Source organism: Anabrus simplex, chromosome 9 (assembly GCF_040414725.1).
Source record: "Anabrus simplex isolate iqAnaSimp1 chromosome 9, ASM4041472v1, whole genome shotgun sequence".
NCBI classification, from domain to species: Eukaryota; Metazoa; Arthropoda; class Insecta; order Orthoptera; family Tettigoniidae; genus Anabrus; species Anabrus simplex.
In genome coordinates, this window is record NC_090273.1 from 86,846,762 (window position 1) to 86,869,958 (window position 23,197).

Below are 23,197 nucleotides of genomic sequence, written 5' to 3' on the forward strand. Positions count from 1 at the left end.
ATGAAATGTGCTAATAAAATCCGCAATCATCTTTTGTGCTGCCTAACAATTAAGACTTTTTATGAAGGTCTATTTTATCATTCCCTAACTGTTCTGATTTGTGTGGCAGAATTTGCCACATGCATCACAGCTGAGTTCAGGGTTACATACATACATAATCATTATAGACCGTTACGCCTTTTGGCATTCAGTCTGCAAGCCTCTGTGAATTTACTAAACATCGCCACAATCCTCTATTTGCAACTAGTGCTGTGGATTCATTTAGTTCTATAACTCTTACCTTTAAACCGTTAGAAAGTGAGCTTCATCCATTGAGTTCATTTCTAACTAAGCCATTATCTCCTCATTCTGAGTACTTTCCTGCCATTATTCCCACCTGTTTGTACCAGCAATCATTCTCGCTACTTTCATGTCTGTTACTTCTAACTTACGAATAAGATATTCTGAGTCCAACCAGCTTTCGCTCCCGTGAAGCAAAGTTAGTCTAAAAATAGGCCGATGTAAAGATAGTTTCGTCCGGGAGCTGACTTCCTTCTTACAGAACACTGTTGATCGCAACTGCGAGCTCACTCCATTAGTTTTACTACACCTTGATTCAATCTCACTTACTATATTACCATCCTGGGAGAACACACAACCTAAATACTTAAAATTATCTACCTGTTCCAGCTTTGTATCACCAATCTGACATTCAAGAATTTCTTACCTATTGATATGAATTCAGTCTTCGAAATGCTAATTTTCGTACCATATTCATTGCACCTATTTTTAAGTTCCAAGATATCAGACTGCAGGCTCTCAGCACAATCTGCCATTAAGACCAAGTTGTCAGCATAGGCCAGACTGAATACTACATTTCTACCTAATTGAATCCCTCCCTGCCACTTTATACTTTTCAATAGATGATCCATGTAAACTATGAACAGCAAAGGTGAAAGATTGCAGCCTCTTCTAACTCCGGTAAGTATTCTGAACCAAGAACTCATTCTACCATCAATTCGCACTGCAGCCCAATTGTCCACATAAATGCCTTTGATTGATTTTAATAATCTACCCTTAATTCCATAATCCACCAGTATGGCGAACATCTTTTCCCTTGGTACTCTGTTATATGCTTTCTCTAGTTCTATGAAACATAAACACAACTGTCTATTCCTCCCGTAACATTTTTCAATTACCTGGCACATACTGAAAATTTGATCCTGGCAGCCCCTTTGTGGTCTGAAACCACACTGGTTTTCATCCAACTTCCTCTCAACCACTGATCACTCCCTCCATTCCATGATGCCAGGGTTACTAATAAAATGAAATTAGTCGAGCTTTAACCTATTCAGTGGCAGATATTCAGTGTTCTTATGCCAGAGAGATGAGGTATTTCATAGAAAATACTGTATTTGTAGGAAGCAAGGAATTATTGGCTGTTGAGGAAAAATTATGCTAACACATTCGTATAATATTCAGTGGTTATTAATAGCTTACTTTACAATTTATTTACATGTGTTTACCCTTCTTTTGGTGTTTTATTGCTATCTTTTGAGTACTGTCTTTTTAATCAATACGTATTTATCTCCAGCTTTTGAATTATTTCCATTATTTCCAAAACAGGCAAATTTTACAAGAGTGGTTTCTTTCCAAAATCATGCCCTTGTATGCGAAGATTTATTTACAAGCTTTTCAATGCACTATTTAGTTTAAGGATTGGTTTTGATCATTACCAAATTTAGATTATCATCCATTAGAAATAGAAACAGTCAATCGCACTCGCCTCTGGTAGGGTAATAATTCAACCCTTACACTAGTATTTCCAGTAAATGGAATTAGTAAAACCTCATTGAGGTGTTTCTGCAGGGGACAGCAAAAATGAACATGTTAAGCGAGAAAACAAATAAAAACTATCTGACAGGGATATGGAAACATTAAGATACAATGTTTTCTGACATGAAGGCATTTTACGTCGTGTATCCGCGGGTACAGTGAAAACTATATCTGCCATTTCTTAAGATGAGAGGAAAGTATTAAAAGGTGTGAAAAGCACGAGAGAACAAATATGAAAACCTTTTCTGCTGGGTCATATAAAATAACAAGTGCACTGAACGGTGTAAAAAAACTAACGACAGTGTTCTCCCTTGGACCTTTTTAGTGAGCCGTTTATACAGGCCACCCAGCTTTCATAACCTAGATATGTGCTAGTTACATAATATTAATATGGTACATATTTGTGTCACTGGGTACTCCAGCTTAAAATGTAAATACTGTAAAACTGTTTATTTAGATGATAAATCTTCATTATTGTCAGCATAATTGCATCTATTACATCGGAGTTTAAATGTTTAGCTTGATTATCACGTAGTGTCTTGCACGAGCAGTGTCTGGATTGGCGTGGAATCGCATGAGAGTACTCGAATTCATGGGATGTCACAAAGCCGTATGGCACTAAACAGTAAACGAATGGTGTCAGCCCCAGTGTTACATGATTATGAACGAGCAGTAGAACGCTAGAAGTTCAAAATACTCTGTTATATCTTGTTCGTGATAATGCTAAAATAGTTCAGTTTTGCAGTTAGACTTTTACATTTCTCATCCAAGCACATTTTAACACTACAATGTAACATTGTAACTTAGGATTAGTCATCTAAAATTAGAATAAGTAGTGTTTTAACATTATATGTTATTTTTAAAAGAGATCAAGGTTCTTCAGCAGCTGAATATGACCCATACATAGGGTTGAAACCGGTACTGTAATGTAAAAACGTTTTAAGTACTTAATAAATAGTAGTATTGAGTAGGTGGAAAGTCCAATCTTTTTGTGATAATTGGAATTATCAATACGGGACATGAAGCTAATAGATAATGATTCTGAATGGAATACAAGCACAAATAGGCTCACTTCTTCCGTAATCATGCAACTGTGGCAATGGATCTTACCCTAGTTGTAAATCACATTTCTTTCACAAGGGATGACAAATAACATTTTCAGGGCTAGGAAAAATGTGATCGTACTAAGCGGTAATGTAAAAAACATATCAGATGTAGGGTTTTTCAGGCATTTGCTTTATTAACCAGTGTTTCGTCTTAGGTCTGACACTAGACTCATCAGAGTGGGATGTGTCAGACCCTACCCACTGATGCTGGGGTATATGCAGGTGAACTTATCAGCAGCCCTTATAAGAGGCACAGTCTGATAACTGCATACGGGAGATAAATCTCCACAATGGAATTATTGCCTGCCTAGCAATTCCAAATGGTAAATTCTAAATTCCCATGGAGGAAATTAGATATTTTTCACCAATAGAGCATGTCAAAAATGTCAGCGTCAGTGGGTAGGATCTGACACATCCCACTCTGATGAGTCTAGTGTCGGACCTAAGACGAAATGCTGGTTATTGGAGCAAACGCCTGAAAACCCCTACATCTGATATGTTTTTTACATTTTTGACATGCTCTATTGGTGAAAAATATCTAATTCCCTCCATGGGAATTTAGAATTTTTTAAGCGGTAATAGCAAAAATTTGTGACACAATAAGTGAGGTATTTTTATATAGATGTAATGCGATGAGAAACATGACTTCGAATTTGCAACGTGCTAAGTGGGAAAATATGTTAATGAGGAGCGCACTAACGAGGTTTCACTGTGTATTACATCATACCATATTTTCAGGCTAACATTTTTTCTACACAAATTTATATTCTACATTGTTTTCAACGTAATACCTTCTTCAGTTTCACTACAAATACCAACAAGGTAATCATCCAAAGAATTATTTGAATCATTATCACTACTTGCAGAAATACTAATATCACTTAGAGATTCATATTCAGTGTTGTCCCTTATTTTATTTTCAAACATACATCTCTTTTGTCTGCTCGCTATTTCTGTATACCTTGTCAGCTGGTCAGAGAGTGTATGTAAAGGAGAGGATATAAGACATCTTTTAGGCCAAAGATTTCATGAATGTGGCTGGAAACCCCTTGGCATATGTTGAGAATGCTGGAAAACACTCCACAGTGATTACAATACCCAGGAAAATATTGCGCGATCACAAAACGAATACTGCAGCTTAACGTGAATTCCTCAGGTGTGCCACTGAAGAGGTCAAATTATACGAGGGCTGTTTTTCTAACCTCCGATGGGCTATAAAGGAAGACACATTGACTTAACAAATATTATCACTAAAAGTTTTAGTAGTTTCATACTTATTTTTCCAAATAATCTCCAAAACGAGTTAGTCATTTGTCGTATCGTGACACCAGCTTTCTGATGCCCTCTACAAAGAAGTCTGCTGCCAGTGAGGTAATGTGCATCTGGACAGCCTCTTGAAGTTCATTTGTCCACCACAAATGGCGGTTTACGATCAGTGAACTTTCTACAGCAATTCCAGATATTTCGAGGTCTTCTCTGTACACAGTTGTGACTCAACATTTAGGATACCAGAAAATTTGTTCACGTTTGTTCCCAACAAAGTTGACTGACAATCACAAAAATCAGTGAATGGCATTAGCCGTAATGCTTCTCACGCATTACCATAGTGAGGGGGAAGAGCTTTTAAAGTCTATCATTACTGGTGATGAAACTTGGGTCCGGTATGACACTTCAGAAACCAAAGAACAATCTAAGCAGTGGATGCCTCCTTCTCCAAACAAGTCAAAAAAGTTTAAACTGACACTGAGCAACAGGAATTTAATGGCTACCATTTTTGGGATGATAAAGGTGTCTTGGTGGTGGACTTTTTAGAGCAGGAGGCTGTCCAGATGCACATTACCTCTCTGGTGGAGGACTTCTTTGCAGAGTGTATCGGAAAGCTGGTGTCACGATACGACAAATGCCTAAATCCTTTTAGCAATTATGTGGAAAAATAAGTATGAAACTAATAAACTTCCAGTGATAAAATCATTTTTTATTATGTCATCATCATCATCATCATCATCAGTGTTCTGCTAAATGCAGGTCTCCACATGGCAGCTCTCCATGCAGTCCTGTCTCTTGCCACCTCCTTTGTTATGTCAGTGTGCCTTTTTTTTTTTTTTTTTTTTTTGTTATATAGCCCATCGGAGGTTGAAGAGGAGGGGGGGGGGGGACCCTGTATTTTTCAGTTTGTGGCTTGTGATCTATTGTTACTTGGGTTGGTGTTGCCATGTTGGTGCATTTAGTTTTGTTCACTATTCCATTCATTGCAGATCATCTGGATAAAGGAGTGTGTTTGGCACTTCAGGTGAGAGAGAGAGAGAGAGAGAGAGAGATGTGCAGACTTCAAATTACAGGTTTTACACAAGGCAGAATGAACTAATAATGTACGGACTATAAAAATGTTTGGTGCTTCAGAGTGTTACGTATGATATATAATAACAACCATCTTGTATGGTTGTGAAGTTCCACCGTTTCACCACTTTAAAATCTTACGATTTTTCTTAGATTAAAATAACATTAATTTATTTTAAGACTAGTCGCTACATGTTTTGTTTTTCATAGAAACATCCTCAGCCCTGATTTTGAATGGCAGTTAAAATATGCACAAAAACACAGGTTACATAAGTAAAACACAATTAACCACTCATATTAAAAACAACTTGTCCTTGACAAGATAAAAGGTCTAAATGTCTGAAGAGTCGAAATCTCTTGATAAAAGATGTGCTATTCATGAAATACCACTTTGAATACTATCCCATAATTGTCACCATAAGACCTATCTGTGTCAGTGCGACGTGAAGAAAATAAAAACTATCCCAAGATAAAGGGACCTTAAAATGTCTTAACGAATAAATGAAACAGTAGTATACAACTAGATATTTGGAACGGGAATATACTTTGGAGAATATCACGGAATATGATGCAGTTGTGTCTGGGTGCAGAGAGAAAATTTTTCCAACATTGACAAGATATTTTTCCCCACAGTTACTTTTACTGGTTCAGAAGTTATAAGTTATTAAAATGGCAAATTTTATACAGATTTCACTGTAGAAGAATGTACCTTTCAGGCTATTCCATTGCCATGTATCTGATGTGCTTATCCTTGTAAATGTTCTTATCCACATTTCCAGCTTTCTGTTTTTTATTTGCCACTTGTTTATCTTTCCAGTACTTGTATCAGAATAACCAGAATATCGTAGTTGCATGCCACCTGTGGTTGGTTTTACTAATTTTGTTGCTGCTTTTTTGAAAAAGAACATGCATGTAATGAGAAAAGTCTAAATGATTTGTGTCATTTCTTGTGTTTTGAATTCTGCTGGTGATAATAAATTTTGGCTAGGATTCATGATCGTGAAAAAGATGTCTTAACAGATAGATGTAGTTTAAATAGAAAAAACACTTGAAAGATAGCAAGTGGTGGGATTTAAATTCAGCTATCTCAAGTTCATTGGCTCTCACCACACTGGTCAGTGTTTTAACCTGCTGAGTCACTACCATGGTGGAGAATCTTATCTGGCTGGCTTTCCATGGTTGCATTGGAGGATTATTTCTCTTGATTTTTATGACAAAACAGATAACCTATAAATTTCTCGGATGTTCTTGCTTTCTGTTGGTTTTCTTCTGCTTTACCAGTCTTATTTTTTCATTATTTATAGTATAAGCTTGAAGTTCATTCCTTCATTGTCTAGAAAGACAAAGGGATTCATTATATATTTTCGATAAGTCAGGATGGGGAAATGGGTAAAATGTAATCATAAATCCTACTGTAGACTTTCTGCACGGAGGTTGCAACAAATGTCATTTGTCATCAGAAGCTGTTTTACATAGAAATAATTAGAATTAGAATTGATAAATGTATAGATGAAAATTATTAAATAATTTACTTACTTCACCCCAGTTGAAGAATGAGTAGCTGTGAGATATGGAATTCTCTTATAAAATGAAAGTCTAAGCAACTTGACTTTTTCATATGAACTCTGATGCAGTATTAGAAGGCTGTAGAATAAGTGTTAAACTAAACTGATTAAACATTTCAAAATTACATTGAAACTGAAAAAGCATGACGCAAGATGGAACATTGTTTATCCCATGTCCTGGTTCTTCACGTCAGTGGATTTATTGGAAGTGTATTTCTGCTCTGAATGAGATACAGTTGTCCATTTCTGTGACTAATGAATGTGGCATGTAGAATTTAAGTTATCATGCAATAAAATGTCTTATGTGCTGTTGGGATCTTGAATGCAGGCATTAAACTTTGAGAGTAGAAATTTGTAAAATAAAGTGGAATTTTAACCTTCTGATAATCCGAAATATATGTTGGATCACAACTTAAAATATATGTTGCATCAAGAGGACACTAGAACAGTGAATTAAGAAGTCCAAACCACATCTCTGAAATTAAATTTATTAGAATCTTAAAGGAACATGGTTCAATCAATGGAATTGTTAATTTGGTTCTGTAAGTTTTAGAGTTTGTCACATGTTCGTATTCATAGTACCTCGTGTATGCCACTCTGTCACCAGAGCTCAATTATTCAAAATAGGTCTTCTGGGAGTAATTTTTGTTTGTTTGCAGTGCAGTATTTCAACTGCATATTATTTTTGTTCAGTTGAATCAACAAGAATAGTAATCAGATGTACTTAATCATTCCACTTATAGTATGCAACAAATATATGAAAGAATCAGCATTTCTTCTTTTGACATCCTGGTAATAATTAGGATATGGATCCATATTATGCACCTGAAATCCTTTTTTTTTAAAGCAAAACTAGCTAGTGTTGGCAGTGAAGATAATGAATATCTTTATAAAGGTCAAAAATGTGTGCTATTTAAAAGTAATGCAGTAAATTGTTGTTTTACTGTAAGAATAAAGTCATAACATTTAATTGTATCAGAAGTCATGTTACAGAAGAAAGTAAATATGAACTTGAAACTGGAACTACAAACATTATGAACATGCATAAACTCATCAAAGTACAGTGTATATACAGATTAAATACATTGTGACCTGTGTTTTGCCAGATCACAAGCTTCAGGTGTTTCATACATCAGTTTCCTAAGGTGCAAGTAACTGGACCTGAGCTGCAGACAAGGAGATGGTCCCTAGTTTATTTTTCACTGCATTCACACTTGAGAGGAGTCTCTGGCAAATCCCCATTTCTTTACTTCCAGATAATCATTGAGAGGTTTGTATTTACCAGCACTCTGCAACTCAAATCAACAGGAAGCTTCCTTCATTTCACAGAAAGCCCTCCCTGAACCACTTCCAAAATTCAGCTTGATAATTTGGTAGTCCAGAACAAATGATCTTGCAGAGTGAACGGTACTATCAGAAATAACAAAGAAATTATACTCTGAACTATGGAATACAAGAAATGAATATAATGCAGCAAGATTTATCCAATCGTAAAAGGAGCATACTGAAAATCATTCTGTATTTACCACATTTCCATAAGTATTACATGTTCTTCAAATGTTTGTATTCATAGTACCTCGTGTATGCTACTCTGTCGCTCACTGGAGTCCGACACTATAATTGGATGCTGAAATTTCAGACAGAATAGCCAAAGCAACAGCTCCCATGGCACATCTGAACTGAGTATGGAGCTGCAGACAACTGACAGAAAAGAGAAAAATGCATGCATATCAGGCATACACTACTCTATAACAGCAAGGTCCAGACAACTTGCATCAAGCATGACAAAGAGCTAAATAGTTTTCATCTTTGTTGTCTCAGAAAGGTCTTGCTTACCTCTTGGCTAAAAAGGATTCCAAACACAGAAGTTCTAGAATATGCAGACATACCTAGTCTACTGCTCAGCCAAAGACGACAGAGGTGGCTAGGTCGTCGCAAGGATGAATGGCATTTGGATTCCCAAGGCTCTGCTGTATGCGGAACTAAGTGAAGACTGAAAACTGTTTGGTAGATCTTAACAGCATTCCAAGGATATCTCCTAAAAGGACCTTAGGCAGGTGGCCGTCAACATCAAGAATTGGGAAAGTACTGCAAATGACAGATTTTCCTGGAAGATAGAGTTAAAGACGTAGAAAAGATCCAAAACAATGTACTTCTCGTCAAGAGAATTCAGCAGAAGTTTAGTGCAGCTTCTGGTTGTACACCTGCTTCCTTTACAAGCCAAATCTGTACTGTGGACTGTCACTCCAGACTAGGATTTTTCAGTCATTTCCGATTATACAAATGAACCAGAGTGCAACACCATTGTACTTGGAGGACAGACTGCTGCCTGCTACTATATATAAGTATACTTGCTACACAGTCTAGTTTACGAACACCTTCTTGCTACTGGGATGACTGAGTTTGAGTATCCATTTAGTTTAGAGTGATTGGCCCTTCTCCTCTTGCCCATTTACTGAAATGCGATGTGGAACTTTTGACACTGAAGCAGATAGTTTGTTAGAAATGTACAAAATAATGTATGTATAGTATTATCAGTCTTTTCTGAAGGGTATATATCCTTCAAGTGCTTGCTTGGAGTGGAAATTTATGATTATGACTGTATAATTTTAAATATTTCTGTGGTGTTTCACCAAGATCATATTCTGACAGTGTTCTACAATATTCCTTCTTCAAGTTACTTTAACTTCAAGAAGAGATTGTCTTAATTATTGTACTGAATATGTAAATAGTATTAAATATTTATTATTTATATAGTGATTTTGAGATTGATTTTTTATGGAATTAATATTTGCAAAACATTTCTATAATTCTTTTATAAAATTGCTACGACTTGACAGTTGATGGTAGATCGTGCTGTATGTACATTTCTAACGGTTCAGGCGGCAAGAAAGAGAAGGATTCCTCAAGCAAAGAAAAAGAGATGTCGGGCAGTCGGAATGGTGGTTCAGGAACATGCCCTGTGGTCGTGACAAATCCCATGAGTGTGAGCGTCCCCAACCTGACATCTGCTACTAACACCAACACGATGGAGGCCACAACAACAGCCGGGCTTCTGGAGACGTTCGCAGCCATGGCACGCAGGCGTACGCTGGGCTCGGTGATGAGTGGCACGGGTACTGGGAGTTCTGGCGGTACGGGTGGAGGGAGTGGTAGTGGAGGAGGAGTTATGGGCAACATCCCCTCGCCCTCCTGCACCACTCCATCCCCTTCTCCCTCGCCAGGTAACTCGCTATTCCCTAGGGGACCTAGCTCCGTATCCAGCCTGGTTCGGCTTGCATTATCTTCAAATTTTCCAGGTGAGAAGACCATTTTAGCCAAAGGCTAGTGAAACACAGTGGCTTTCTTTTCTCTTCTCTTCTTTCCCTTTACCATCTTCTAGTCTCTTGTTTCTGGGGTTGTTTTATTCATCTTTACCTAGAAATTTGTTTAGGGTAGAAAATCAGTAGTGAGATTCACTGTTTGGTGATCTGTTATAATGTGGTGGTTTGTGGCTTTTGAAACTATTTTATTCGTACTTGTACATATTAGCTTCTTTCTTTCTCCTTATGGGTATAGGAATGTTCTGAAGTGCTTGGAATTCATAATTTAAGTTTTTTCTCATCACTTGTCTTCACTTCTCTCTTATTTGTATTATTTTACTCTTGTTCAATGAATTTCAACTCTTTTTGCTTCTAGTCCCTTTGTTCCTCAGAGTTTAATTTTATTTTTAGTATTTCCAGTCACAGTTGCTTGTTACATTTCATTTGTAATGTTGCTTAATCTGAGCTTGCCATCTTCTACATTTAGAGTATGTTTAATGTTATTTTAAATTATATTTCTTGTTTGTTATGAGGAATCAGTATGTAATACAGCATTTCCTGCATATTAGATGGTCCGGTACTTCTTGCAAAGCTGCATCCAACACGTAAAAGAAACACAAGTTTTTCTTCTTTCTGAAGATTTGCATGCTTATTGTTTCTTCATACTTTCCTTGACCTAATCCTGTATTGCTGTTGCTTTCTTCCTACAAGATATCCTGTTTACTTTGTGTTTAATTCAACTGTCCACTGCTTAATATCACCTGAGAGATTGCATTCTGAATGTTAAAAATGAAATAAGTAAAATAAAATAATAAAATACGAAATAAAATAGGTTTTCTTCATTAGTTCCCTTCTCAATATTGTTGTTGACATCTAAGCATGCAAAATACGGTAATGGCTTGTTATAGGGAAACTTCTGAAAACAGTGATTAATAAAGGGAGAGGTATGGATGGCATGGGGAGGCAAGTGCTTAACATCACCAGTTATGTTTTTATTACATGTATCGTAAAAGAGAAAGAGACAGTGCAAAGAAGTGTATGTAGATTTTATTTGTTGCAATATACAGGGTGAAGCGTAATTCGCGCACTCGGGCGTTGCAGCGCGACTCCTCACATGCCAGCAATAAAAAAATGTCTCTTACAAAATTTCGTCTTGCGAGTATATCCGGCAGAAAAACGACGTTGAAGAGTAGCAATCTGGCAGCGCTGTAACCACATGTAGGGTAACTACCTCTGTCAGCAGAAGCTAGTCGTACTGTACAGTTGGTGCAGTGGATAGAGTTTTGGGTTAGCATGCAGGAGGTCGAGTGGTCGATCCTGGGTTGAGGCGTATGTTTTTTATTTCGTAAATGTAGTCCAGGTGGTATGGTATCTGGCATCTTAATCGTCAACAGCGATTGCAGTGGGTCCTCTAGAGACCATTTGCACTTACATACTACGATCCTAGAAATGCACGAACAATCGTTTTCATTCGTCAGCTTTGAAAGGCGCCCTTTCCACGTCGTGGGCATGAATTTAATATGGACAGTATTAGTGCTAATGTGCTACATCTGCACGATCATATTACATGTAGTATGGCGGCGTCTCCGAAAACCTTAAAAAGTAGTTCGTGGGACATGAAACAAATAACATTATTATTATTATACATGTAGTATGTAAATGACAAGGTAGATGCTGTGTTATTGTACTGTGCTATCATCTTTAGCATATCAAAAGTGATATTGTTTGTGTAGTTATTATGTCCTATGACTGGTCATTTGTTTCAGTTGTCTATTTCTTATTAGTCTAACCAGGTATTTGTTGTTTCAGCGTTACAAAATGTTGTAAATGTAGGATACATGTGACCTCAGAAACGGTGTCTTACTGTATTACAGTAGGTAATGTTAGATGGAAATTAGCAAATAAAAAATTCGCCTCAGCCCAGGATCGAACCATCGACCCCCTGCATGCCAACCAAAAACTTTATCCACTGCACCAACTGTACAGCACGACGAGAGTGTGCTGACAGCGGTAGTTACCCTACATATGGTTACAGTGTTGCCAGATTGCTACTCTTCAACGTCCGTTTTCTACCGGATATACTTGCAAGACGAAATTTTGTAAGAGACATTTTTTTGTTGCTGGCATGTGAGGAGTCCCGCTGCGACGCCCGAGTGCGCGAATTACGCTTCACCCTGTAGAATTGATTCCACATTTGAAAGTCTAGTGGCTTGGCTATGTGAAGGAAACAATACATATCAGGTGTGAACATCGATAATGAATACTATAGTTTGGCTACTATTTTTATATATGTTTTTTAAATGTTTGAACTAATTTTGTTTGTAAATTATTTTTTGTGATTTATTTATTTTATTTATTTTTATTTATCATTTTTATAATCATTTGTTATTTTGTTTTTGTTTGAAAAATTAACTTCAGTAAGTTACTTGCAGGTTGCTGTGATAACAAAGAGTATCTACAGACATGCAGGTAGTTGTTATGTAAAATTACATATAGTATTCAGAAATCACATATGTATTAATATGGGTGAAGTTAGTGAAATTTGTTAAGGCCCATGAGCATGGTTCTTAAATATGCAAAAGGAACCTTTTAACTCTTTTGATGCCAGGCTGTAATATAGTGGTTGCACTAAGAATGCCTGCCAAGACAATTTTAACGAAAATGTACAGGGAAAATGTTCTCCTACTTACAATTTTGGAGGTAAATCCCAATCTTTTTTTTTCTTTCCAATAGCAATAGAGAACATTTATTATTTATTATTTTTATTGCTTTTTGAAAACTGAAATTTCAAATTTTGACCTAATTTTTACATTTATAGTATATTTTTATCATCAGTATGATACCTTTCTGAAAATATTCAGCTAATTTTGAATTTAAATAATGTTTTATGCAGTTCTTGATAGTACTTTTTGAGAATTATGAATTTAAAAAAAAATTATTCACACACAGGTTAAATACACTATAACATCTTTTTTATTTGAACACTTGTCAATCGATAAATTATTCTCGAATGAATCGCTTAACCCGCCTATAGATGGGCTGACGCTGCCGATCCACCAGTGTTATGCCCGTCTATAGACGGTGCGCGAGAATTTTAATTTTTTTGAGTTTCTCTGTTCACTTTTGAGTCCAAATTTGATCTCTGACATGTTCTGCCATCTGTTGGACATTATTTAGAACTAACTGATCAGAGATTATAGCTTCGGGAAGTAACTTGCAGAGCTTTTTGTAGACGTCTGTGGAGTTCATCTGTGATGTAAACATACATGGCGGAACAACAATTTACTTGCTCTTGCAGCGATGTTATTTCGGATCACAGAATCTTTCAGCGGAAAGTGATGATGGAGATAATCATTTTTAAGGAATTGTTAAGCGATTTTGAAAGTGAGAGTGATAGAGAGTGTGCCGAAAATATTGTATGTGAGAGAGAAACAGAGCCTCCTAAACGAAAGAAGAAAAACACGGTGAGTACAAAAGCTATTTTATCGCTACTTTTGTGGCGGATGGATTACTTTTCTTCACCAGAGTTTCAGGTAACTGTGACAGGCTCTGAGGGCCAAGTAATGTTTGATGACAATCCAAAAATCATTGATTTTTTAGAAACTTTTGTGCCAGTGGTTTTGGTGCAGATAGTTGAACAATTCGGCATCACAAACAACCAGTAGAAAACATTTAACTATCACCATCTTCCAGGTTTGGAAAGTATTTTAAAATATCAACTTATATACTTCTAAGAAGTTACATGTATTAGTTGCCTACGGATTTTAGGAAGTAATATTATTTTGGGGTCTTTACTTTGTATAAAGATAATGCACGCATGGGCACATAACTGAAATTTTGTTTTCTCTCAAAATAATATTGAACATAAGTGTAGGATTTTCCATTTGCATTTAGATTTATAAACAACCAACATTTATAAACATTTTAAGCTAATCACCCCACTGATAAGTTAAAAATTGAGGCTTTTACAAAAAAATTTACATATGAATGAAAAAACTCAGCACTGAGGTACCAAACAGTCAACTGGTAACTCAGCACTTAAAAGGTTAATGTTAAAGCATTGCGTATTTTAATAATCTTTCATATATTCTTATCCATCTTTACACTGTTAGAATTAAATAAACAGACTTATTAACAAACGTGATAACAAACAAATGACACAAAGCGTCAGAGTGCAGGGCTACCACACGCAAAACATACAATGCGTCGAAAGAATGCTTTTACAAAACTTCACTGATATTGATATTGCATGATATTCAGAGAGTAAATGCTTCAATCTTTCCAGCGGTAATACTTATGCTGCCGTCATGCAGCAGGAATTGAAGATAAAGGTGAAAGAAAGAAAAAACGTGACCGACAGATCGGTCCCTGGCATTTTTAGCAGCAGCTTGCATGACTGATAGATCAGCCGCCTGGCACTATAAGATTTGACTATTTTCACCATTTTAGTCCGTATTGTCTTATATACAAATTTCTATAAAATAATTTTCCACTTGTCAATACTTTATACACTTTATTCTATTTAATTACCGTACATGTACATGTTTCGAGAGCCTCTGCTCTCTTCCTCAGCGGTGCCAAATACTAATTATCTTAGGACTATGGTTCATTGGTATCACATTAAAATATATGAATTTTAAATTAGTTACAATATTACTCTTTCTTTTGCCCATTTACATTGTCATTTGTCACATATTTTACCAGAATTTTACCAATCATAAATGATAAAATCTAATTAAATTAATCTCTCTGTTAATTTATGTCCTTATTAATATCTGAAAATCGTAACTCTTTCTTCTTCTATAAAATCTATCTCTATCATCATCATCATCATCATCCTAAACCATCTCCAGTTTCCCGGGTGTGGTATATGAGCCTCCTCCATCTCATCCTGTCCTTGTACCATTCTTCCTCCACCAACTTGTCCCAATCATGACCTCTCAGCAGTACATCGCTCTTAACTAAATCTATCCATTTCCTTCGTGGCCTTCCCACAGGTCGTCTTCCTTCTACCTTTCTGTCAAATTGCTTTCTTGCAGTTCTGTTTACTGGCATCCTCTTCATGTGACCAAACCACTTCAGTCTTGATATCTGAATCTTATTGAGGAGAGAATCATCTATTCCTACTTCTTCTCTAATTTTCTCATTCCTAATCTTGTCTTTCCTGGTTTTCTGGATCATAATGCATAGGAATTTCATTTCAGCTGCCTGAAGTTTGGAATTATCTCTATTGGTCAGTGTTGTGGTTTCGAGACTGTATGTAAGAATTGGTGTATAATAGGACTTGTACAATGTCATTTTTGTTTTCATGGGTATTTGCTCATCCCACAGCAGGTGTCTTACCTGGTGGTAAAATTGTGTTGCCTTATTGATTCGATTGTTCACCTCATGTTTTGCTAGGTTGTAATTTGATATAACGCTACCCAAGTATTTGAAAACTGGTACGCTGTCCAGTTGGGCTTCATTTAACATGACTATTGGTTCTTCTCCTTCCCCATACACTTTCATCACCACCGTCTTGGTCTTGCTGATGTTTAAACCATATTTCTTAAACTCCTCATTCCAGCTTTGTATTCTCTCTCCCAATTCCTCTTCCGAGTCACTCCAGATCGCAACATCATCTGCAAATGTGAAGGCTTTGATATCTCCCATGTTCTTTCCTTTTAATAGATTTCATTACTACATCCATTACAATAATAAATAGAAGTGGTGACAATGAGCTGCCCTGCTGCACTCCTCTCTTTGTTTCAAACCAGTCCGACAAACCACATCCTACTTGAATACAGCTTCTGTTCCCACTATACAGCATTTTCACTTTGTCTATGAGGCTGTCTCGCACTTGAAGTTCTTTCATGCATTGCCAAATTCTGTCCCTTGGTACACTATCGTCTGTTTTCTCAATGTCCAAAAATATTAGAAATAAAGTCTTGTTCTTCTCCCAGTATTTTTCCATTAGCATCCTAATTGCAAATATAAGGTCTGTAGTTGACCTTCCTGGTCTGAAACCATACTGCTCTTCTTCCAAAATTGGTTCAACAATATCTCTGATTCTGGTCTCTATTATTTTTTCCAATATTTTCAGGACATGAGACAGTCGTGTGATACCACGTTAATTAGTAAATTTTTGTCGGCTTCCTTTCTTGAACAGAGGTACAATGATGCCCATCTTTCAGTCCTCAGGAATAGTATTTTCCTCCCATATCTTGTTGAGCAGTCTATAGAGCCATTGGATTCCTGGAACTCCCGCTGCTTTCAGCATATCTGCACTTAGTTCATCTATGCCCACTGCCTTTCCTTTCTTCATGCTCTTGAGCGCATTTTCAACCTCAAGCCATGTAATTGGTAGTTCAGTTGTGGTTCCTCGACTTGGCTCTCCTCTATCTGTTGTTATGTTTTCTGTATCTCCATTCAGCAGCTTTTTGAAATAGATCTTAAGTTCTTGTTTAATTTCTCCCTCTTCTTGTGCCAGAGTTCTATCATCACGTTCTATTGCTTTTATGGTCTCTTGATCCCTTCGCTTGTTTTTCACTACTCTGTATAGCAATTTCATATTTCCTCTACTGTCCTCTTCCAGTTTGCCTGCAAACTCATTCCATTTCTTCTCTTTTTCTTCCCTTTCAATGTTCTTTACAGCAGGTTTCTTGTTCCTGTATACTCCTTGAAGTCTTTGTATTTCTTGTTCATTTTGTTCTTGTCCCTGTTTTTGTTTCTCCTTGTCCAGTGCCTTCTTTATTTGGTTTCTTTCTTTCACCGCTGTTTTCACTCTATCATTCCACCAAGGTGTCTCCTTTTTTCTTTTGATAGAACTTGTAACTCCACATAGGTTTTTGGCTTCTCCCACAAAGGTGTCTTTGAAGGCCTTCCATTCTTCATTAACGCTGGTTACTCTATCCTGAATTATAAAATAACAAATAATAAATAGCCACTGTGTAAATTAAATTAATAAACTACATTTATGAAGTTCATCATTTTTAAAAAATATTTCTTCTATCTTCTTAACGTCTGCTTCTTCTTTAATTTTCTAGACTTCTTATGAATCAGAAATTTTCTGCTCTTACTCTCTTCCAATTCCTTAAATAAACAAAACCAAACAAATTCATTCCTTTAATTTATCCGCAAATTGAAATGATGTGATGTTTGTCTGAACCCAAACAATATGTCCTCCTTCCCTCCTTGTTGCTACTTTGCTATTGGTTGCGCGATGATCTGCTCGTTGTTTCTAACCGTCAAATTCCTTAAATAAACAAATTCAGTTCATCTTGTCAAATTTTAACCTTGCTCTCAATATATATTTGTGCTAGTTTGAAAACAAACATGTTCTACTCTCTGCTGTCAATGACCTTGTTGTACTCGCTGCTACTAGTCGCTGTGACATCAGAATTGATCTGGTGAAACAAGTCTGTTATCTTGGTAGTACGATAACAGAGGATAAAAGATGCTTCCTGGAAGTAAAGAGAAGAATAGCATTGGCGAAACAGGCATTTATGAGCAAGAAAAACATTTTAACCAGCGCACACATGAATATAGATGTCAGAAAATCCTTTGCAAAATCATTTGTATGGAGTACACTTCAGTATGGAAGTGAGGGTTGGACTCTGGGTAAATTAGAAAGGAATCAACTTGAAGCTGCTGAAATGTGGATATGGCGGAAAATGACCAGAACGAGCTGGACGGAAAGGAAAACCAACCTGGAAGTCTAAAGGGAAGTTAAAGAAGAGAGAAGATTTTTAATCGAAATGGAAAACAGGAAATTAAAATTTATTGGACATGTCATCAGAGACAATACTTTCATCACTAACATACTTGAAGGGAAAGTGCTGGGAAAGAAAGGGAGAGGAAGGCCTAGGATGAAGTATTTGGACGACATCAAGAAGAGGGTAGGTTGTGTCAACTACATGGAACTGAAACGAACAGCCAATGAAAGAAAAGAGTGGTTGCATTGACAAGGCATTAGCCTTTAGAATATTGATTTATTATTATTATTATTATTATTATTATTATTATTATTATTATTATTATTATTATTATTATTATTATTTGTTAGGTACGTTGACGAGTAAAACAGTCATTATAATTGGATTGCTTTTATCACGTTTTAAACCTATTTCTCCAAAAAAAATACCTATATTGACCAGAGTTACGAGATATCAAATGATCACTGTGTTATTGATCTCACTTGCTATACTAATAGCAACAGCCATGAATTTCTTAACTCACTCCGAGGTGGCGCAGCTCTTTTTTGGCACACCCCCAGTGGAGATAAGCTGCATGTACAATTTTACTGCATACCAACCTTCCATTTTTAAATGTCTGGCAGTGCAGGGAATTGAACTCATATCCCCGAGATCAGCAGCTAATTGTGCTGTTACGCTGGAGGACATTCTTAACTGCAAAACATAGACATATCGCATGACTGATGCATGCTTGCAATGCACGAGCCAGACGTACGAAACTGTTTCCTATTTATGAGACGTCATCGGAACTGCAGTACGCTATAGAGGCGGTCATTTCTTAACTACAGAACACAGATGTACCGCACAACTTTGATGCCCATTTTCATTGCGCGGGTCAGACGGACAAAATTTTTCACTAATTTGTGTGAGGTCATCGGAGCTTCAGTACGGCCTGTACCTGCTTCGAAATGGATTTGTTGTTCTTCTGATGAATTATGGTGTGGGGGATCTTGTATGCAAGTTGTTTTTTTTTTTTCCCTCTCCATTTTCCTTATATTGAAAAGCCAGAGTGGGGGGGAGTGCTAATATACAAGGAAATAAAGTAGTTGTCTCATTTACTGCTTATTCGCTTTTTCTCACATGTAACAAATCCCTAAATTACTCCTCCCACCTTCTTTCAATTCCTTTCGGGGAGGATCTGGTGATAACTTTCATTGATGTAGGAAAGGCCTATGAGAAAAGATTTGGGAAACCTTGACACAGAAAAATGTGCATAGAGATATAATAAAAATTAATAGAGCAATGTATTACAAACGTTGCAGCTGTATGAAAACAAAAGCTGGGTACACCAGATGGTTTAAAATAGAAACAGGACTGAGACAAAGATGTGTTGTGTTGCCATTGCTGTTTATATTGTTAATGGACAAAATCATGAAGAAAGCAAAAGGAAGCCAGTGAAGGAACAAATATGAATGTATTGCTGTTTGCTGATGATATTGTGATCAGGAGAAAGGGTGAGTCTGAGGTACAGGAGGAAATTGACATCATAAATGGAAAGTTCAGTGCATAGAAGAGTAGAACTGTGGTAATGACTCGAGGAATGAGCGGGAAAAAAAAGCAAGGAATAAAAACTGGTGAAATTGGTGTGTACCAAGTGAGTTGGCTACATGGTTTAGGTCCTCAAGCTGTGAGCTTGAATTTGGTTGCGGTCCTGAAGATGTTTTCCATGGTTTCCCCATTTTCACACCAGGCATATGCTGGGGTTGCACCTTAAGGAAGACATATTTCATGCTTTTGGGACAGAGACTTAAAAATGAAGTTTCTGAGGAGAAAGTTTCAGAAGACAAGAAGGCAGAGTTTAAAATAATGACATAAGCAAAACAATTATCACCACCATAAGGAAAACAAAGAGAAGAAGTTGAATGATAAACGATAACAGATTGAGATGGTTTGGGCACAGCAGTGGAAAAATGACAAAACAGAGTTTGGAACTGCAGTTGGGGTGGGAAGAGAGAGGCCCAGGAAGACAGAGAAGAAGATGGGATGGATTTAGAGAAGAAAAGCCATAGAAAAAGCCACCTGGACTGAACCGCAATAGAGATTTAGGAGTGATGGAACCACCAAGAAACATGGAGAGGAACCATATTTGTCCAACCTGGAATGAACTGGACAAGGGAAAATAATGGCTAAATTTTTCTAATGATAAAAGATAACTGGAGTCGGTCAAGTGGTTCCTGCAATCACAGCAGGAATCGTCTGTGACAAGATGGTAGTGCAGCTGCACTGCAATTTCTTACTTTACTGGCAAGCTGTGTGGGGTGTGTTTGTGATATGCAGGAAGTTGCTTGCTCACTTGCCCTCAGTGAGGGCTGTACAGTCCAACGTCTAGCAACTAGTATCACTTTCCTATTGCTTATATGTGTAATTCAAGGGTTTATGTCAGGGCCTTGCAGTGGAAACAGGCTGTCATTTTTTTTTTCTTTTTTAGCACGTCAGTTATGTCACCAAAGTTTCAAGGTAGATTTTTGCATGAAAGGTGTTGTCACCTCGCTTTTCTCTCTGTATACTATTCATATAGATTACAGAAGTTTGAAGTCTGTTTGTATTTTTTTTTTAAACCAATGTCTGTTACAACTTCTAATTTTATAGCATTGATTACTTTGAAAATAATCTTAATGTTTCAATTTTCCAATTGCAGTTTGTAACGATTTTCTCTTATGGCATGGTTGCTGTGGACGAATCAGACTGCTGTTGTTATGTCTTAGCAATAAGTGTCTTTTTTTTAAAATCAATTTTGAACTGCATATAATGTTGATGGACTTTGTACACTGAAGCTGTCTAATCTAAGAAATGCTTATATATTTGTGGCAGGTGGTCTGCTGAGTACTGCCCAGAGTTACCCCAGTCTGACTACTAGTGGACCTACGGGAACAGGTTCCTGCGGCATATCAACTACTGCAGGAAACGGACCTTGTCTCAGCCAGGCGCTTACGATGAGTCTCACTTCCACTTCAAGTGACAGTGAGCAGGTCAGTTTGGAGGTTAGTGGCACAAAATGGGTAGAGAGCTGGACGAGGACAAGTTTTCAGAGAAAACACTTTTAGAGTCTATATGAGTAGTGTAGTGAAAATAGAAATATGCTGATTATTGTTTTCAGTGTATAATTTTGTGTATATCTGTTGCATTCTCCATCACAGGCTTGGATATAATTAAATGATGAGGGCTAGTTTTGAGCGAACACTTCTCAAGTCTATATGGGTAGTGTAATTCATATATAAATACCGTATACTGATTATTCTTTTCGATGTATAATTTTCTGTATATCTGTTGTATTCTTCATCACAGGCTCAGATATAATTAAAAGTGGGTTTATAAACTTCAGTTAGCTTCCCGTAATTTACTAATGGTACATAGCAACCCAGCTGGAATGCCGCTCATGATTTAAAAAAGATTCCCATTTTTCCCCCAGAATATCTACTATTAATTACTACAATAACACCAACAAAGATAGGAACACCAATAAGATAAACATATCAGCATCAGGAGAAGAAAGGAAGGAACAAGCATCATCTTTGTCATGTGTCTTCCTTTTTCTTATGTTTATCAAGCATTCTTCTTGTCTTACACTTCCCATATCAAGACTGAAGATGTAAAGATGGTCCCTCGGTGAGTGTTGGTGCTGCCTTCCTGACAAGGTTCGGTTCTAAGAAGAAGTGGATGTACTGCAGAAAAACTGCCATCTATTTGCAGATGGCAGTGTATTAAGATATGGAAATTGTCCTTGTTACTTGTATTTTCATGTTTGTCATTTTCTTCTCTTTCTATTGCTCACACTTTGAGTGCTGGTCTGTCATCGTATTCTTCATTATGTGTTCCTTTTCATGTTTCTAATTCTATATATATGACCAGACTGAGAAAATGTCACTGAAGCAGGCTTAGACACTCGCTAATAATTGAATTAGAGAAACCTGGCTAGTAACATCTTTCATGGGATGGACTGCACAAGACACCGGAAATATTGTGAGCCATACTGATTCACGATCTCTGCACGTCCTCCCATAAACCATGAAGATTGGTCGGAGCAGATTCCAGGGCACGTACAGTCCTCTTGACAGCATCGTAGATGTGCTCAGTTGGATTGAGATCAGGGCTCCTTGGGGGCGAGGGAAGCATCTTCACATCCATGGAGTGCTCATTGATCAAGCCAGTGCCTGCACAGTTTGGGTCACGTAGCTGTCAGCTTGCATTCGGGAGATAGCGGGTTTGAACCCCATTGTTGGCAGCCTTGAAGATGGTTTTCCGTGGTTTCCCACTTTCACAACAGGTAAATGCTGAGTCTGTACCTTAATGAAGGCTACAGCCGCTTCCTTCCCACTCCTAACCCTTTCCTATCCCATTGTTACCATAAGACCTATCTGTGTCAGTGCGACATAAAGCAAATTGTAAAAGAAAAAGCCAACAATGGTGCTCCTTGAACCAGTCGGCCACAATTCAGGATCAATGGACTAGAGTATAACCTTGCTGTAGGTGCAGGTCACGCCAGCAGGTTGCTGTAATGTTCAGCACTGAGGGACGTTGTCGTATGTAACTTAAAATCTTTTCAGTCTGTTGAACACACAAGTTACATATAAATATCGCACTCTAACATACCTGTAAAGAAACACATTATTAAGCAAGGAATAAAAATATACACTATTGAACAAAGATTGACATGTTTCACTCTCGAAAAGTTATCAGATTCTATCAAATTGCACTTGGATATTTATAATATTTATGTTTATTTCTGTTTAATACTTAGGAACTTGAAATCTGGAACTTATCTTAACGATGTCTTCCTGGAGTAGAGGCAAAAGCTTCTTAGTTACATTTAACTGAGTTGACACTTCCTTCCTAACAAAACATTGTTAGATGTACCAGTGGTCCCAGTTCATCCTTTGTGAACAATCTTCCTATGAGAATACCACCCTGTGGTTGACGACACTCATACCGGATCATCGACGTCTACCAACTGGTGCCTCGACTTGTCTGTCTAGCCAACCTCCTATGCTCTGAGCATCCAGTGATGGTGATCGTTTGCCCATGTCAGTCGTTGTGCCTTGTGATGGGGGTTGGCAGACGTACTATCATGGGACACTTGCTTTTGTACCCCGCTGCGAGCTGCTCACACATTGTTGTCGTCCAGCATTGAATTGACAAGTGATCAGCTGCTCTGTAGCCCCCAATAACAACGCCTGTGATCAGCGTCTCTTACACCGTGACAGTTGACGCTGGCAGCAGTGTTAGGCCTGAATCCCATGTACTCACGGTAATCTCTTGATACGGTGTCCCTTGGAAAGTCCAGTTGGCCTTCACAGCTTGAGAAATGGAGTGGCCCATACATCTGGAATCGATAATCTGGC

At 37.3% G+C, this 23,197-nt stretch overlaps 1 protein-coding gene across 7 annotated transcripts in view; it reads left to right on the top strand.

Annotated features, from left to right (window-relative positions):
• Positions 1-23,197, top strand: part of Ufd4 (ubiquitin fusion-degradation 4-like) — a 716,632-nt gene that overhangs the window by 582,898 nt on the left and 110,537 nt on the right. For 5 of the 7 annotated variants that reach the window (XM_067153526.2, XM_067153530.2, XM_067153531.2 and 2 more), the window contains 2 exons: positions 9,706-10,122; positions 20,670-20,839. In XM_067153526.2, coding sequence (XP_067009627.1) covers positions 9,706-10,122; positions 20,670-20,839 — 587 coding nt within the window. The remainder of the gene's footprint in view (positions 1-9,705; positions 10,123-20,669; positions 20,840-23,197) is intronic. The other 2 variants (XM_067153527.2, XM_067153532.2) reach the window with 2 other exon arrangements.